The sequence below is a fragment of the Mercenaria mercenaria genome, chromosome 8 (genome assembly GCF_021730395.1).
Source record: "Mercenaria mercenaria strain notata chromosome 8, MADL_Memer_1, whole genome shotgun sequence".
Classification (NCBI taxonomy): domain Eukaryota; kingdom Metazoa; phylum Mollusca; class Bivalvia; order Venerida; family Veneridae; genus Mercenaria; species Mercenaria mercenaria.
Genome location: NC_069368.1, coordinates 42,654,756 through 42,673,320, shown reverse-complemented (window position 1 = coordinate 42,673,320; position 18,565 = coordinate 42,654,756). Strand labels below are relative to the sequence as shown.

Below are 18,565 nucleotides of genomic sequence, written 5' to 3'. Positions count from 1 at the left end.
ATGATGGTGTACAAATGTGCCAAGTTACATCAAAATCCCTCCATGCATGAAGAAGAAATGCTTCAGACAAAGTCATTCTTGTATCTGACCTTTGGCCTCTAAGTGTGACCTTGACTTTAGACCTAGAGACCTGGTTCTTGCGCATGACACTTTGTTGCATAGTGGTGAACATTTGTGCCAAGTTATATCAAAATCCCTCCATACATGAAGAAGAAATGCTCCGGACAAAGTTTTCATTCTTGTATCCTTTGACCTCTAAGTGTGACCTTGACCTAAGACCTAGGGAACTCCTTCTTGTGCATGACATTCCGTCTCATGATGGTGAACAATTGTGCCAAGTTAAATCATAATCCCTCCATGCAGGAAGAAGATATGCTCCGGACAAAGTCATTCTTGAATTTGACATTTGATCTCCAAGTGTGACCTTGACCTTAGATCTAGGGACCAGCTTCTTGCCCATGACACTCTGTCTCATGATTTCGAACAACTGTGCCAAGTTTCATCAAAATCCCTCCGTGCATGAAGAAGATATGCTCCAGACAAAGTCATTCTTGAATTTGACCTTTGACCTCTAAGTGTGACCTTGACCTTAGACCTAGGGGCCTGGTTCTTGCGCATGACACTCAGTCTCATGATGGTTAACAACTGTGCCAAGTTTCATCAAAATCCCCCCATGCATGAAGAAGATGAGCTCTAGACAAAGTCTGTTGGCGTCGCCCGCCCGGGGCATTCCCATAATATGTCCCGTTTTTCAAACGGGCGAATAAAAAGGGCCATGATTCAAACCATGTTGACAGAGTTATGTACTCTTGCCTAGAGATGGAGATCATGATGATGAACGAGTTCAAAGTTTCAAAGCCACATGTCAAATAGTTTTGACAAAATATGGACTAATAGGAAAATTGTACCATTTTCGAAGTCCAAAAAGGGCAATAATTCAGCCAAAATAGTTGACAGAGTTATGTACTCTTGCCTACAGATAGGGACTGTTATAATCGACAAGTGATAAAAGTTTCAAAGCCATATGTCAAACAGTTTACACAAAATATGAACTGGCTTGAAAAACTTAACCAAGATTTGTAAGTTAAAAGGGGACATAATTCAGCCAAAATCCTTGATGGAGTTATGTACTCTTGCCTGAAACAAAGATCTGTGACATTAACCACTTTGCCCAAAAGGAGGACCCCCAAGTAAAATTTAACATATTCTATAATCATTTGATTGCAAAACCATACTTATTTATAAGTTTTCAATATATATCAAATATTACAATTTTAATTCATTTCCTTCACAAAACCTTTTGCTATGAATTTTATAAAACAGATGTCGATGTCAACTAACTGCCTTTATAATCTACTGTGTCTCACTGTTACAACTAGATGTAACTGACTTCGGTAAGGGCCATAAGTCCGGTCAAGCAAAGTGGAAAAAACAAATAACTCAGATGCACAAATTCACATGCTGGATAATATTCCTACATGAATTCATGACTAGGAGACTTTCTTGTAAAGATATATGCAACAAAATCACTTTTATGTGTATTTTTAACTAAGTCAAGGACCATAACTACAATCTGGCTGTGTGAAATTCCAAACAGAACACCAGGTGCACAACTTCACATGCTATTTAACAATCCCCAAATGTTTATGACTCTAGGTCAAATACTTTTTGAGATACAAGTGACACAAACTAACTTGTATCCCATTTATGCATAATTTTGCAAGAGCCATAACTCTGGTCTGACTGATAAAAATCCAGATCAAAATCCCATGTGCATAACTTCACATGCTGAATAATATTCCTATGATGTTTCATGACCCTATGTAATATACTCGGAGGACGGACGTTTTGGCCCGGACGTTTCGGCCTAGGATCTTTTGGCCTAGGATGTTTTGGCCAAGAAAATTTTTGAGGTAGGATGTTTTGGCCAAAACAAAATTATTTCCATAATATGCAAATTATGATTTGGACATTAATATGTTATCATATGTTACAGTATAATTGATCATTCTTTTTTAAAAAAATAATTGTGAATAAAATTTATTTTCATAACTCTTTTGGTTTGTTGTAAATGGCAAATATTTTCACATACACAAACACATACAATGTGTATATGTTTATATGTATACATATAAAAAGATTATAAAAAATAAAATACCATGAGTATGTTTTAGTATCAGTTTAATTTGTTCACTTATACTATAACATTCTTTAGAATAATCTCCAGACCATATCTTGCACGATATGGAACCACAATTTATTTTTGGCCAAAACGTCCTACCCCCAAAAAATGCCTGGCCAAAACATCCTAGGCCGAAAGATCCTAGGCCGAAACGTCCGGGCCAAAACGTCCGCTGGCCAAAACGTCCTACATTCAATATACTCTTAGATCTGTGTGACACAACTTTTATGCCTTTTTATGCATATTTTCTTTACTAAGTCAAGGACCATAATTCGGGGGGGGGGGGGGGGGGGGGGGGGTCAAAATCCCTCCACCTTTTTCTCTTTCATTTGCCCCTGCCACACACCCAAGAATAGTTGCTAAGAACTCTGTTTATTTTTTTCATTTTGACAACATGAACTGGCAATTATTTTATTTGATAGCTGCATGAATATTTATGCCACCTGCAGTCAGCTAGTGTAGAAAAATCCATAAAGAGGACTGTTTATTACCTCATGTATTCCACACAAGTGTCAACTATGCCGGTGACATTGTCTAAGACAACAATTAAACCTGGGCAATTTAACTAATCTGGCATTAAAGTCACATTGAACTGGCAGGCTACCTTTCGAGAACATTTTCAAACGCCAATGCAAATTTTCTTCAACTCGTTATTCGGCAGACGACACTTAAACCAATTTGCACACACTTAATCCAATTTGCACCGCAGTTTCCTGAGAAAACCTAAATTGCCTATATAATTACTGCTTATTTAATTATCTGTAAAGCCCATTATAAACTGACACAGAGTTTCAAAGTATCTTTAATCAGAATCTAGGTTATAGATTTATCCCTTTTTACTCTGAAATGCAACTGTTTGAAGCAATGAAGTATAAAATACTACAGTATAATAAAATTTATTTTTATAGCTCTTTGTTTGAAGTGAGAAAATCTTAAAGTTTTTCGAATTTACAGATTTTGAAAAGAACACAAATGTACGTGTTGAAATATTACAGGCCAGATATTTTTGAAAGTTTTTTTCACTAAGAAAATTCTGAGACAATTCTGACATAATAAATGTCTGTTTTGCACAATAATCATGAAACCCAGTCTCATTTCTATTTTAGTAACATGAACGATATGGGCAAACATAAAACCAAATAGACTTGCCTCCAAAATATAAACATGACTGGTACTCAAAAATTTCCGTGCCCATATTTTGTGTGCATGAATTGGGCTTGAGCCATTGCCCCGACAATGTCAGACAGTATTATTTCAGCTGCCTTACACAAACTAAATACATGTCAGAATCCATCAAAATGCAGCATTTTAAGGTTTTGAAAACATTTATAATGGGAGCCAACCCCCAACATTAGGAGGTAATTTCCCTGAATCCTGAATCCCCACAAACCAATTTCCAAGTCCAAAAAGGGCCATAATTCAGCCAAAATAGTTGACAGAGGTATGAACTCTTCCCTACAGATGGAGATCATGATGATAAAAAAGTGTTCAAAGTTTCAAAGACACCTGTCAAACAGTTTTGACAAAACTTTGACCTGTACAAAAACTGAACCAATTTCCAAGTCCAACAAGGAGCTGTGTTCAATAAACGCTTGATGCCCCCTTGCCTACAGATGGACATCATGACGATGAATGAGTGTTCAAAGTTTCAAAGCCACATGTCAAATAGTTTTGACAAAATATGGACTTGTAGGAAAATTGTACCATTTTCAAAGTATAAAAAGGGCAATAATTCAGCAAAAATAGTTGATAGAGTTATGTACTCTTGCCTACAGATAGAGACTGTTATAATTAACAAGTGATAAAAGTTTCAAAGCCGTATGTCAAACAGTTTACACAAAATATGAACTGGTTTGAAAAACTTAACCAAGATTTGTAAGTTAAAAGGGGCCATAATTCAGCTAAAATCCTTGATGGAGTTATGTACTCTTGCCTGAAACAAAGATTTGTGACCTTAACCACTCTGCCAAAAAGGAGGACCCCAAGTAAAATTTAACATATTCTCTAATTATTTAACTGCAAAACCATACTTGTTTATAAGTTCTCAAAAAATATTACAATTTTAATTCATTTCCTTCACAAAACCTTTTGCTATGAATTTTATAAAACAGATGCCAACTAACTGCCTTTATAATCTACTGTGTCTCATTGTTATAACTAGATGTATCTGACTAAGTTAAGGGCCATAAGTCTGGTCAAGCAAAATGAAAACCCCCCAAAATATCTCATGTGCACAAATTCACATGCTGGATACTATCCCTACTGATTTCAAGTTTCTAAGAGCCTTTTTTTTTTAAATACATGCAACAAAAGCACTTCTATGTGTATTTTTCACTATTAAAGTCAAGGACCAGAACTCCAAACAGAACACCAGGTGCACAACTTCACATGCTATTTAACAATCCCCAAATGTTTATGACTCTAGGTCAGATACTTTTTGAGATACAAGAGACACAAACTAACTTGTATCCCATTTATGCATAATTTTGACAATCAAGGGCCATAACTCTGGTCCGAGTGATAAAATTCCAGATCAAATTTCCATGGCATATTAACTTCATATGCTGAATAATATTCCTATGATGTTTCATGACCCTATGTAATATACTATTTTAGATCACAGGCACGGGTCCAGTGTATATTTTTTTGTTTAATATAAAAAATCCATTTTTTCACACAATTAACCTTTTATAATGTTAGTCAAATGAAAAAAAAATTGATGACAAAAAATCCAGTCACAGTATCATAATACATTGATATGATGTACCGTTTGGGTCAAAAGTCTGAAATCGCTCGAGCGATACCATAATACACGGTTAGCGTGTAAATTTACACGCTTACCGTGTATTTCAATCGGTAGATCTATAAAAGTACACGCTCACACTGTATTTTTACGCGTTTACCGGGTAAAATATACGCTTAGCGTACAAATTTATACGCTTAGCGCATATCGCTCGCTTGAGTTACACTTTTAAATAAATTAGCCAATCAAAATACATGTTACAAAGGAAGATATTTATAAAGTTTATGATTGAATTATTACTTTTAAGGAAACATACATAATATTTTCATTATATTACGAAATGTTTTGCCACTGTAAAGATGATTTCAGTCAAGTAATTTATTCTACTGTATATATGTTTTGATTAAAGACATGTATATTTTTTATTATATCTTACCTGAAAAGCCTGCTTATTCTTATTTTGGTCAGAAAAGAACAAGCATTTCAAGTCTAATTCCACACATCATACACATATAAAACTTGTACTTTACTTTTTAAAATGTAATTTGTTATCATATATCTATTTTTCTACAGCTTCAAATAATATACATGTATATATAAATAATAATAGTATTTATTTTTCTCCGACTTTAATGACATGTACATAATTGGGGAGGGGTGGGGGAATCGAGCGGCTCCATGTCACTGAAGTTGCTGTTTTAAGTGATCTACCGGAAATCATTACGTAACTTTATGCAAAATGACATGATAAAACATATGTCACCTAGGTTATCAGAACAGGAAATCCTTTCGAGGTTCACTAATTAGAGCGGATCATAAAATTTACTGAAGCATATAAGATGGCATTTAATGCCTTCGGTCATCAATGCCACTATATATGAACGAACACGGATTAATATATCACGTGGCGGAGCTGTCTTGTGAAACGAAAATAAAAATTTCACAGGATATCTAGTATTCTAAAATCTGTAAGAATATATTTGAAAATTTAATGGACATTTATTTTTAAAACGATGAACGTGTAGTAACAAAAAATGTAAATTCGTTAGATATGAACCAAGGACTTAAACTACTACTGATGGGAAATACCTAATGTCTTGAACAACTGATACGTATTAGACCTTCCTGCTAATATAAATCTATAATTTTCTATTTTTTAATTTACATGCTGGATCATTTTCATATTGAAACTGTATCGTGCGCAAAGTCATTATCCGTAATTTTAAGAATAATTATGATAAAGCTGAATTCCGCAAAAAATAGAACAAGATTTCAAGTCTAGAACACTCTTCCCTGCTGCTACACGCTCCCCTCCCCCCTCCTCTCTCTCTCTCTCTTAAATCTGACCGCTGCCATTTCATATTTTCAAATAAAAACTTTCAATTCGAAGAATCAATAGAAATGATAACAATTTTAAGATGATTACTATTTTTGAATACGGAATGAATTCATCCTCACTTTAGTATAAGTGGATACAATATGAAAGGCTGGACTTAATTGAATATTTCATTTTCAACTTTTTAATTATATTACAAGTATTATGCAAGCTTTTTGCGCAGGTTGTAAGTTCTGCGAGGTCGAGCAAGGAAATAAGACAAATACTTTGGTATAAATAATTGATCTTTAAATGTTCCATATATAATTATTTTCCATTTAGGTAATACAAATTTTAGCCATTTCGGCTATGAAATAATATTCTCCATTTCTTTGTATTTATTATCCATTTTAGTAATAAGTTTGTTAGTTACATGTACTTGTGGCCCAACCTATTTGTTTATTTTCTTGGCTGTACATGTACATTTTTGTTAGTATAAATGTAAACAGTAATAAGCAATAAAATATGATTTAACATTTTCTAGGCTTCGCGCGGCCGGTTGCCGGCTACCCAGAAATAAATATTATCCATTTCGTGAATGAAGTTATTCTCTATTTCGTTTTAGTTATAAATTATTATTCATTTCAGTAATAACTTTGTTAGTTACAGGTACGCATGATAAATATTACAGGATGTTCGCGCGGCCGGTCGTCGGCTACCCAGAAATAAATATTATCCATTTCGTCAATGAAATTATTCTCCATTTCGATGTAGTTATAAATTATTATCAATTTTATTTAAGTTTGTTAGTAACAGTTACGCATCAAATAAATAACCGGGACTTCGCGTAGCCAGTCGTTGGCTACCCAGAAATAAATATTATCCATTTCGCCAATGAAATAATTCTCCATTTTGCTGTAGTTATAAATTATTATCCCTTTCAGTGTAAGTTTGTTAGCTACAGGTACACATCATATACATAACTGGGACTTCGCGCAGCCGGTCGTTGGCTACCCGGAAATAAATATTATCAATTTCTTCAATGAAATTATTCTCCATTTGTTTTTAGTTGTAAATTATTTCCCATTTAATAATATACACTCATTTAAGAAACTACTGCTGTATGCATTCTTTTCATATTGATACAGAAGACGACCATACTACTGGTCCGCTGTGAATGCAGTCAATTTTTGCAGTTCTAAACTAAGTTTTGATTGGTCTATTCGCTCGAATTCTAAATTAGGAATCGGGTCAACGAAAATACACGTTGAGCGTGTATTTTATACGCTAACCGTGTAAAAAACACGCTTAACGTATAAATTTACACGGTGAGCGTGTAAATTTACACGCTTACCGTGTATTATGGTACCGCTCGAGCGATTTCAGACTTTTGACCCAAATGGTACGTCATACATTGAAAAGGTGAACTACGTGAGCGTAATGCTATGGGAAGCTACTTGGCAAACTTGTAGAACATTTCAAAATCAGAGTTTATACACTTGCAGCCGCCGGCCCGATTGCACCTCCGAAACATTTAAAGCCTTCCATAAATACTAAACTGACCCAATAAATTGCTTTGAAATGCACAGTACAAGTCTATACGAGCGAAATATTTCAGTTATCCCAAGTGATTTCATTCCGGATAGCAGACATGTTCCTGGTTTTTATCATTTTGTCTGGCAGCTGAAATCGCCGCAGATATTTGAAATATTTCGCTCCTATATATTCTATTGCGCTTTACAATTACATAACACACATTTAAAACATATATATTCAAAATATGAACGGAATTCTAGAACTTAGATTTAGACACATATATATTATATATAAACTCTGAATAACAAAAGAAAGTTCTAAGATACCAGGAATATATAACGGTACTTTACGGAATGAATAGAATTACGTTCCAAAATACCAGGTATATACTTTTTTTTATATCACTACAGATATTTTGTATTCAACAAGACCACACTCATTGTTTATGAAACTGTCTATACAAATGTGTTTTCAGTTTTGATCTGAAGCTAAAGGTCAATATACATCTAAAAATTGGCTGTAATATGCATGTTGTACCACAGAAAAGTGGTCTCAATTTTTCCCTCAGGCAATAAAAATTATATACAGACGGGCAACATGTCAAGCTTGCCAGCTGTTAAAAGGACCAACATTTATGATCTCAAGGTGGTGGAGATTTGTGAAATATCAAAATTCCTCCATGCATAAAGAAGAAATGCTCCATACAAAGTTTCTGGATGCTGCCCATCCCCCCTTCTGCCAGGGGCATTCCCATAATTTGTCCAAAGTTTTATGAAAATCCTTCAAGGGGTTTAGGAGATACAGAGCAATGTTATGTACAGACGGCAGGATGAAAGAATGGAAGTAGACCATTGCTATAACCCAACACCACTGGTGGCAGCAGATTAACAAAATGTTCCCAATGATGACTTGAAAGAAGGAAACTTACTCTCGTTTGAAGAACAAGCAAATATTGGTACAGAATAGAGGAAAATTGGGCGAGTTAAATAGATCAGCATTACACTAAATTAAACTCTATAAAAGACCCAGTCATAGCCTTTACTGAGACAGATAGAATATTAGACATACCTATATCTTTAGAAAAAGATTTAGGACCAAATCCTGGCTTCACTAATGTTTTGTTTATAATCCAACCTTCAAAGCTGACAAACTTATCTGTTAACCTGGAAAACAAAATATTGCCTGATAAGTACATTTTTTCTTGTAACAATTCAATTCTTTTTTTAAACAAGAGCCATGTTAGACATGGCCAATCCGCCCGCCGGGCATATTATAATTGAAGGCTAAAGTTCCTGGCAAGTTAGTGTCTGAAAGTATTCATTTTGGGGAAAGCTTTGAAGAACAGTTTAGTCGTGGTCCACATCAGGCGTTTTAAAGATGTGGAAGAAAGAATTATTCAGTGGTGAGGTGGTTTACTGCTAAATTTTATTAATTTTCATGAACAGTATAGCTACGATGTTTTTCTATATGGCTACTGTAAAAAGAAGGAATGGAAAGCTAACAGGGAACAAGAGTGCCAGAATGTCACAATATACGCCTGTCACAGCAAATTTCTTTACTCTAGCAGCTGTATTTGCAAATGGAATTTCAATTTTGTGGTTGTTTAGTAATCATTGTAAGTCTTTTGTTTTGCAAAACTTTAACCCGAATTTTTAAGTCCAAAAGGGGGCATAATTTGTCCAAAACACATGTCAGAGTTATGGTACTTGACCTAGTGAGGTTGGTAATTGATCTAGAAAAAGAAAAAATAAGTTTACTTTGAACTAGTGAGGTTGGTAATTGATCTAGAAAAAGAAAAAATAAGTTTCAGATCTATAAGTAGCTATATGTAGGCCCTACTTGCACAAAAAACTTTAACCAGGATTTTCTAAGTCCAACAAGAGTGCCAGAATGTCACAATATACGCCCGTCACAGCAAATTTCTTTACACTAGCACCTGTATTTGCAAATGGAATTTTAATTTTGTAGTTGTTTACAATGTTTTTTTTTAGAAATTATTGTAATTCTTTTATTTTTCTAAGTCCATAAAAAAAACTCCTTACCAGGTAGAGATATCTTAAAATACACCTAAAATTGGAAAGTAACATCCATGTTGTACCACAGAAAAGTGGTCTTGTTTTTCCCTATGGTCAATTATAAAAATGTTACAATAATATAAGTTATTTATAGTAACAACTAAGGGAAGACACCAGGCATGCTTCCCAGCTTTAACTGTGGAAGAAGACACCAGGCATGCTTCCCACCTTTAACTGTGGAAGAAGACACTAGGCATGCTTCCCAGCTTTAACTGTGAAGGAAAACCCCAGACGTGCATCCTGATATTATTTTAAACACAGACTAGCATCTGAGTAGAACTTTTAACCTTTTTCAAGCCAGCTGGATATCTTCCTCATATGACAATCCAAGACAGGCTTGATCGCACAAAGGACAAGAGCTGTCTGTTGAAAACGAGCTCAACTATTCAAAGAATTGATGGAAGTATGGAGTCAAAATATTACCAGGGATTTTCCAACAAAGGAAACACAAGAGCTCCGCCAAGCGGGGCAATATACACTCATAGGGTTACATCAGAGAATGGGAGCAAAATTAAAAGAACCTGATTGTTGAATCCCAAAGAACATGAACAACAAAGGGGAGAAATCCCAAATAAGAGGGTCATGATGACCCTGAATCACTCACATGAGTAATATGAGCCATATGTTTCAAATGGCAAACTGATACTAAAATATTAGAAAGTAGGTCAGTAGGTCACATTCATGGTCACTGAAAGACTGGTGTGTAAATTGACATGTCATCAAAATTTCAAGGCTGTATCTTAAACAAGAGGGTCATGACGACCCTGGATCGCTCACCAGAGTAATATTATGAGCTATATGTTTCAAATGTCAAACTGATGATTTTTAGAAATTTTTTGGAAAATTTTCCAATGTACAATCAAGTAACCCCTGGGGCTGGGCCAATTTTACCCCGGGGGTCATGATTTGAACAAACTTTATAGAAGTCTAATAGGCAATGTAACATATCGAATATCTAAGACCTAGGCTTTCTGGTTTATTTTAACCAAACTTATGAAGATTTCCCTATGTACAATCAAGTAACCCCTAGGGCTGGGTCAATTTGACCCTGGGGGGTTAAGATGTGAACAAGTTTTGTAGAGGTCCACTAGGCAATGCTACATGTCAAATATCTAAGCTCTAGGCCTTCTGGTTTATTTTTAGAAAATTTTGAAGATTTTTCTATGTACAATCAAGTAACCCCATGGGGCGGGGTCAATTTGACCCCGGGGGTCATGATTTGAATAAATTTTGTAGAATTCTACTAGGCAATGCTACAGGTCAAATATCTAAGATCTAGGCCTATTGGTTTATTTTTAGAAATTTTTTGAAAATTTTCCTATGTAAAATCAAGTGACCCTTGGGGCGGGGTCAATTTTGACCCTGAGGGTCATGATTTCAACAAATGTTGTAGAGGTCCACTAGGCAATGCTACATGTGAAATATCTAAGCTCTATGCATTCTGGTTTATTTTAAGACAATTTTTGAAGATTTTCATATGTAAAATCAAGTGACCCCCAGGGCGGGGTCAATTTTGACTCCAGGGTCATAATTTGAACAACTTTAGTAGAAATCCACTAGGCAATGCTACATGTCATATATCTAAGCTCTAGGACTTCTGCTTTTTGAGAAGAAGATTTTTAAAGAATTTCCTATGTAAAATCAAGTGACCCCTGGGGCGGGGTCAATTTTGACCCCAGGGGTCATGATTTGAACAAATTTTGTAGAGGTCCACTAGGCAATGCTACATGTGAATTATCTAAGCTCTAGGCCTTCTGGTTTATTTTAAGAAATTTTTTGAAGATTTTCATATGTAAAATCAAGTGATCCCTGGGGCGGGGGTGTCAATTTTGACCCCCGGTTCATGATTTGAACAACTTTAGTAGAGGTCCACTAGGCAATGCTACATGTCAAATATCTAAGCTCTAGGGCTTCTGGTTTTCGAGAAGAAGATTTTTAAGATTTTTCTATGTAAAATTAAGTGACCCCTGGGGTGGGGTCAATTTTGACCCTGGGGTCATGATTTAAACAAATTTGGTAGAGGTCCACTAGGCGATGTTTCACACCAAATATCTAAGCTCTAGGCTCCTGGTTTTTGAGAAGAAGATTTTTAAAGTTTTTCCTTTCGGTTGCCATGGCAACCAGAGTTCAGTATGGAATTAAACTCTTTGAACAATTTTTAAAGAGGACCATCCATGGAACATCCTTGTGAAGTTTCAGCAAAATTGACCTGGTGGTTTAGGGGGAGATGTTGTTTAAAGGAAAGTGTGGACAGATGCCGGACGGCCGGACGGTGAGCAATCACAATAGCTCACCCCAAGTACTGTGTGCTCAGGTGAGCTAAAAAAACAAGATAGTAGGTCAAGGTCACAGTCAAGTTATCCCTAATCGCTTGGGTCATCAGGTTATTATAATTCAACAGTCTAGGAAATATGACCTTATAATTTTAAAGTATTTTTTCCTATATAACTCATAATTATAACAAGTGACCCCTCAGGGTGGGGCCTCTTTTCACCTCAGGGGCATAACTTGAACAAACTTGTTAGAGATCCACCAGGCAATATGACACACCAAATAACACATGCCAAATATCAAGGCTCTATGCCTGGCAGTTTTGGACAAGAAGTTTTTTTAAGTTTTTCATTTTGGTTGCCACTGGGCAAACAGAGTTCTCACTCACGCAGCATGGAATTAAATTCTTTGAACAATTTTGAAAGCGGACCTCCCAAGGATCCTTGTGAAGTTTGGTGTGATTCTGCCCAGTGGTTTTCAAGAAGATTCTTTTAGAAAATGTTGCCTGACGCATGACTGATGACGGACGACACTGAGCTGTCACAAAAAGCTCACCATGAGCCTTTGGCTCAGATGAGCTTAAAAAGTCCATAAAAAATCCTTACTAGGTACAGGCATGACCTTTAACCTCTTAGTGTGACCTTGACCTTGAAGTGAGACATCCAAAACATGTGCTCTGTATGTCATCTCGGTGTAGTAAACATTTGTGTCAAGTTTCTTTGAAATCCTTTAAGGGGTCCAAGAGTTACAGAGCGGACACAAAATTTCTAACAGAGGTATGGACAGACGGACACTGGGGGTACTACATAATACGTTCCTTCAGGCATATAGAAATAGATATGACAAAAAATGTACCTGTCTTTGTGGATTTGGATAAGTCTTTCACTATATGGCAATGTGTGGCCATGATGGTAAGCAAGTGTTCAAAGTTTCAAAGCCATATTTGAAACAGTTTAGCCAAAATATGGAATGGTTTGTTAAACTTAACTACCAGTAATTTCTGTGTCCAAAAAGGGCCACAACTGTGCTTAAGTCCTTTTCCTAGTCCTTATCCTAGTTATTAAGCCTTGCCTACATTATGCAGACTATGATGGTAAAGCAGTGGTTAAAATTTCAAAGCCATATGACAAACAGTCTAAGCGATATCACGCCATGTACCCGGATAATCTTAACTCTGTTCAGCGACCCTAACTCAGTGCCAACATAGCGGGTGTAAAGCCGATACAACTTTGTTTTCTGTGTAATTACGATGTATAAAGGAATGTTTCTGTTGTTATATCTATCTCCATCGATCAAGTGTATATTTATTTCAAAATGTATCATGTTAAATATATCAACCCTTGTGTTTTCAGGTGGAAAAACGACGAACAAGGCAACTTTTTCAATGAAAACTTTTACAAAAAATCTTTAAAAATACTTCTATGCTTTTGATGCCTTGACTATTTTGTTGTTTGAAAGCAAAGATATACTGCTTTAAAGGCCCTTTTACACTATGTTGTTAACCCTCTACATGCTGACACAATACATGTTCAAATGTACTGGCAGCGAGAAAAGGGATAAAAACCTAACTTTGATTTGATAAAAACCGAACTCAGTTTACATGAGGAATGGATAAAAAACTAACTTACACGAAAATGCGTGTCGGATAAACACCTAACTGACTAGTATTCTATAGAAATGAATGAGTTGACATGTACATGGTCTGATTATTGTAAACATTACTTTATAAGCTTGTCTTCAAACTTTATCATTAATTTTACAAGATGTTATATGTATGCCCACTACAGTCAAACATTTTTTCATAATTTTAATATTATGCAAATAGCAATGTTTGGAAAAATCTGGATAAACCCTAAAAAATAACTCAGTATAAAAGTCAAAATTATTATATTTATATAAGAAATTATTTAATACCACCGATGTTCGAAGTTCTGTAGTCCAAAACCCTCTCTCTCTCTCTCTCTCTCTCTCTCTCACACACACACACACACACACACACACACACACACACACACACACACACACGATATTTTTATAGAGGTGTTAATGGAATATTTCTGATATTGTTTAAATGGGATTAGATTTATGATTAATTGTTAAATATGATATTTTTCAGATGGTAAATAGGGAAGAAAAGTATGTGTGTGTGGTGTAGTGGGGTGGGGGGAGTGATGCATGGACTGACGGGACAGGGGTGTGGGTATCCTTACATTTTTCACTTGTCCTTCATGAAAGCGCAAATAGACTGGAGATCGAGTTCTTTATTTAGGACAATGAAAAGAAAAGCATATCACAGTAACTGTGGTAAAAAATAAGCTGTTGAAATATTCGCCTTTTAACGTTTATAAAAGTCTGAAATCGCGTAAGCAGTGTTAGGGATCTTTTGAGGTCATGCCCGAAACACTGCCCATGCAATGGTGCAAAGCCAGATGAATTCAGAGAAAGACTCTTAAAACGTTCCGACTTGTTTTAGTCATTCTTACGATCTCTGTGTGCTTTTGATTTTAATTTGGCTGACTACTGGGTCAAATATTTCCTTTGACAGTGACTTATCGTCTCAGCAGTTGGAATTCTACTTACACACTTGTCATAATATTTTTTTAAAGTTGTTTACGTTTCTGATGTCTTTAAATGTCCTTTTAGTTCTCTGTGTGTAACCCTTGTTTTCCTTTTTTAGTTTTAGTAACAGAACGCTATATGCTAATGATGCAAATATTTTTCTTCAGCTACTTTAAGTAGTTCTTATGTTCCCTTTAGCATGTATATGATTTCTTCTTTTATGTTTTTTTTTAAATGCATGTTGTAAAATGTGACTCTTCTTATTTTTGTGTAGTGTCAGCTAATTCTTTTATGTTGCTTTAAATGTGCTAAATCTGTATGTGGTAAATTACTTTTTCCTTTTATTTGCTAGTACCTATGTGCTATTTTGTTTTAATGCGCTGTAACATGTATGTGATAATTTGTGATTTGTTTCTTATCTACTTAGAGCCAGATGCTTTATTTGATTTAATGTGCTTTAACATATTTGCATTTTATTACAGCTGTTTTACTTATGTTGAGCTTATTTACATGACTGTGTTTGTCGGAAAATAGCTTTAAGCTAGTGTTATATGTTTATACTTTTCCGACGTTAAATAAATCTGCTTGTATCTAAATCTTTTCTGATATTTTATCATAGTCACCAAGTTACAGTGTGTGCGAGACCTAGTCAAAGAACCCATTATCTTTATCACCTCCATACACTTGAAGCAACACACAATCTAAATGATATTTTATGTTTTCTCATTTTATACCTGAAAAAGTATGCTTGTCCGTGGACACACAGAATGAAAAATGCACTTGTCCGCCGGCAAAAAATCACGAGTTGGACATAGGAATCCCACATCCCTGCAGGGGTGGGTAGATCAAAGAACTTCGAGCATCAACAGCCCATAAACAAGAGGGCCATGATGGCCCTATATCGCTCACCTGTTATCATAGCACTTGAGGACAAGAAGGTCCTCAGAAAAAATATCTAAGTCCAAAGGACAGGAACAACAAAATGAAGAAATTTAACCAAAAAGAAAAAAAATTCTTACAAGGTACAGATATTACATATATAACAACCTAAAAATTGGAGGTACCATCCATGTTGTACCACAGAAAAGTGGTCTCGGTTTTTCCCTACGGCCAATAATAAAAAAGTTACTAAAAATAAGCTATTTATAGTAACGTAAAAGGGAAGTAATTACGAAAAAAATTATTGTAAGTGAACAAAAGAAGGATCTGCCAAATAAATCTGTTGACATAAATGAAATTTCAGATCAGTATCTTCATTAGTTACGGAGATATACCCATTTTAATTTGAAATAAAGGGAGGTAATTTGACATAAAATCAGTCCATAGTTATCTACCCTGATTGACTCAGTCCAACTAATAACAATAATGAAATTTCAAATAAGTCCTATAAGAACTTACTGATATAAATCATTTTGATTACAATCAGGGGAGGTAATCAGATATAAAATAACTCTGGAACCTACGATTGGATCTAATTTGTCATGGAATCCAAGATTTATTGTTGTTGAAGAGATTTTGGAAGTTTGTATCAAATAAAACCATATATGAAGTCTCTATATGCTGCAAAAGCCAAAATAGCCAATTTTGGACCTTTAAGGGGCCAAAACTCTGGAACCTATGATGGTCTCTGGCCAGTTCAAGAAAGGAACCAAGATCTTGTGGTGATACAAGTTGTGTGCAAGTTTGGTTAAAATCAAATCATAAATGAAATAGCTATTGTGCAGACAAGGTCAAAATAGCTAGTTTTGGCCCTTTCAGGGGCCATAACTCTGGAACCTTTTATGGGATATGGCCAGTTCAAGAAAGGAAGCAAGATCTTATGGTGATACAAGTTGTGTGCAAGTTTGGTTCAAATCAAATCATAAATGAAATTGCTATTGTGCAGACAAGGTCAAAATAGCTAATTTTGGCCCTTTCAGGGGCCATAACTCTGGAACCCATAACGGGTTCTGCCCAGTTCAAGAAAGGAACCAAGATCTTATGGTGATACAAATTGTGTGCCAGTTTGGTAAAAATCAAATCATAAATGAAGCTGCTATTGTGCAGACAAGGTCAAAATAGCTGATTTTGGCCCTTTCTGGGGCCATAACTCTGGAACCCATAATGGGATCTGACCAGTTCAAGAAAGGAACCGAGATCTTATAGTGATACAAGTTGTGTGCCAGTTTGGTAAAAATCAAATCATAAATAAAGCTGCTATTGTGCAGACAAGGTCAAAATAGCTGATTTTGGCCCTTTCAGGGGCCATAACTCTGGAACCCATAGAGGGATCTGGCCAGTTCAAGAAAGGAATGGAGATCTTATGGTGATACAAGTTGTGTGCAAGTTTGGTTAAAATAAAATCATAAATGAAACCACTATCGTGCAGACACGAAATTGTTGACGCACGGATGCACGGACTGACGACGGACGAAGGGTGATCACAAAAGCTCACCTTGTTACTATGTGACAGGTGAGCTAAAAAGCACAGACGAACAGCCGTTTTCGTTTGGTTAGGTGTTTATCCATTCTAAGATCGTATTTATCCAGCATTGTTTCCTATACCAGTTAGGAATTATCCGCAAATTTAAACCCACCTCATAATCAATACAATTTTTAAGCTATAAAAATCGATTTCAAACTTTGGTACTGTTAAACATTGTCAAAGAGATATTTATGGAACTAATACATTTAATAAGCAAGGTCTTACTGCAATTTCTGGTACTTTAAAACAGTTAGAAACATAAAAAGACCTTTTTTGAGTACAATTTTAATGAATTCCAGCCACATAATGTGACATTTCGATTGAAATATTTAGTACACAAAACATGTTATCAATACAGGATATTATGACTATCAAAAGTTTTACATACTCACATAAAAACACGAAAAAAGACCAGGAAATTAACTACATACATCGTCTTTCTGTCAGCCATGTTGGCACTGAGTTAGGGTTGCTGAACAGAGTTAGGATTATCCGGGTACATGGCGTGGATATGGACTGGTAAAAAATATCTAACTGATTTCCATGTTAAAAAAGGGCCATAATTTAGCTGAAATAGTTGACAGAGTTATAAACTCCTGCCTACATATGGAGATCATGATGATAAGCAAGTGGTCAAAGTTTCAAAGCCACATGTTAAATAGTTTTGACAAAACTTAAACTTGTACAAAAACTGAACTAATTTCCAAATACAACAAGAGTGCCAGAATGTCACAATATATGCCCGTCACAGCAAATTTTTTTACTCTAGCTGCTGTATTGCAAATGAATTTTAATTTCGTGGTTGTTTAGTAATCATTGTAAGTCTTTTGTTTTCCTAAGTCCACAAAAAAAATTCTTTACCAGGTAGAGAGACCTTAAAATACACCTAAAATTTGAAAGTAACATCTATGTTGTACCACAGAAAAGTGGTCTTGTTTTTTTCCCTATGGTCTATTATAAAAAAGTTACAATATAAGAGTTATTTATAGTAACAACTAAGGGAAGTTAATCTTAATATAAAACAAGAGGGCCATGATGGCCCTATATCGCTCACCTGTTATCATTGCACTTGGGGACAAGAAGGTCCTCAGAAAAAATATCTAAGTCCAAAGGACAGAAACAACAAAGGGAAGAAATTTAACCAAAAAGAAAAAAAATTCTTACAGGGTACAGATATGTCAAAATACACCTAAAAATTGGAGGTACCATCCATGTTGAAAAGTGGTCTCGATTTTTCTCTACGGCCAATAATAAAAAAGTTACTAAAAATAAGCTATTTATAGTAACGTAAAAGGGAAGTAATTAAAAGAAAATTATTGTAAGTGAACAAAAGAAGGATCTGCCAAATAAATCTGTTGCCATAAATGAAATTTCAGATCAGTATCTTCATTAGTTACGGAGATATACCAATTTTAGTTTG

The 18,565-nt window shown here is 35.3% G+C and overlaps 1 protein-coding gene across 1 annotated transcript in view; it reads right to left on the bottom strand.

Moving 5' to 3' along the window:
• Nucleotides 1-18,565, bottom strand: part of LOC123565392 (CST complex subunit CTC1-like) — an 85,764-nt gene that overhangs the window by 42,552 nt on the left and 24,647 nt on the right. Inside the window, exon 4 of the mRNA XM_053549124.1 lies at nucleotides 8,845-8,939. Within this exon, the coding sequence (XP_053405099.1) occupies nucleotides 8,845-8,939 (95 nt within the window). The remainder of the gene's footprint in view (nucleotides 1-8,844; nucleotides 8,940-18,565) is intronic.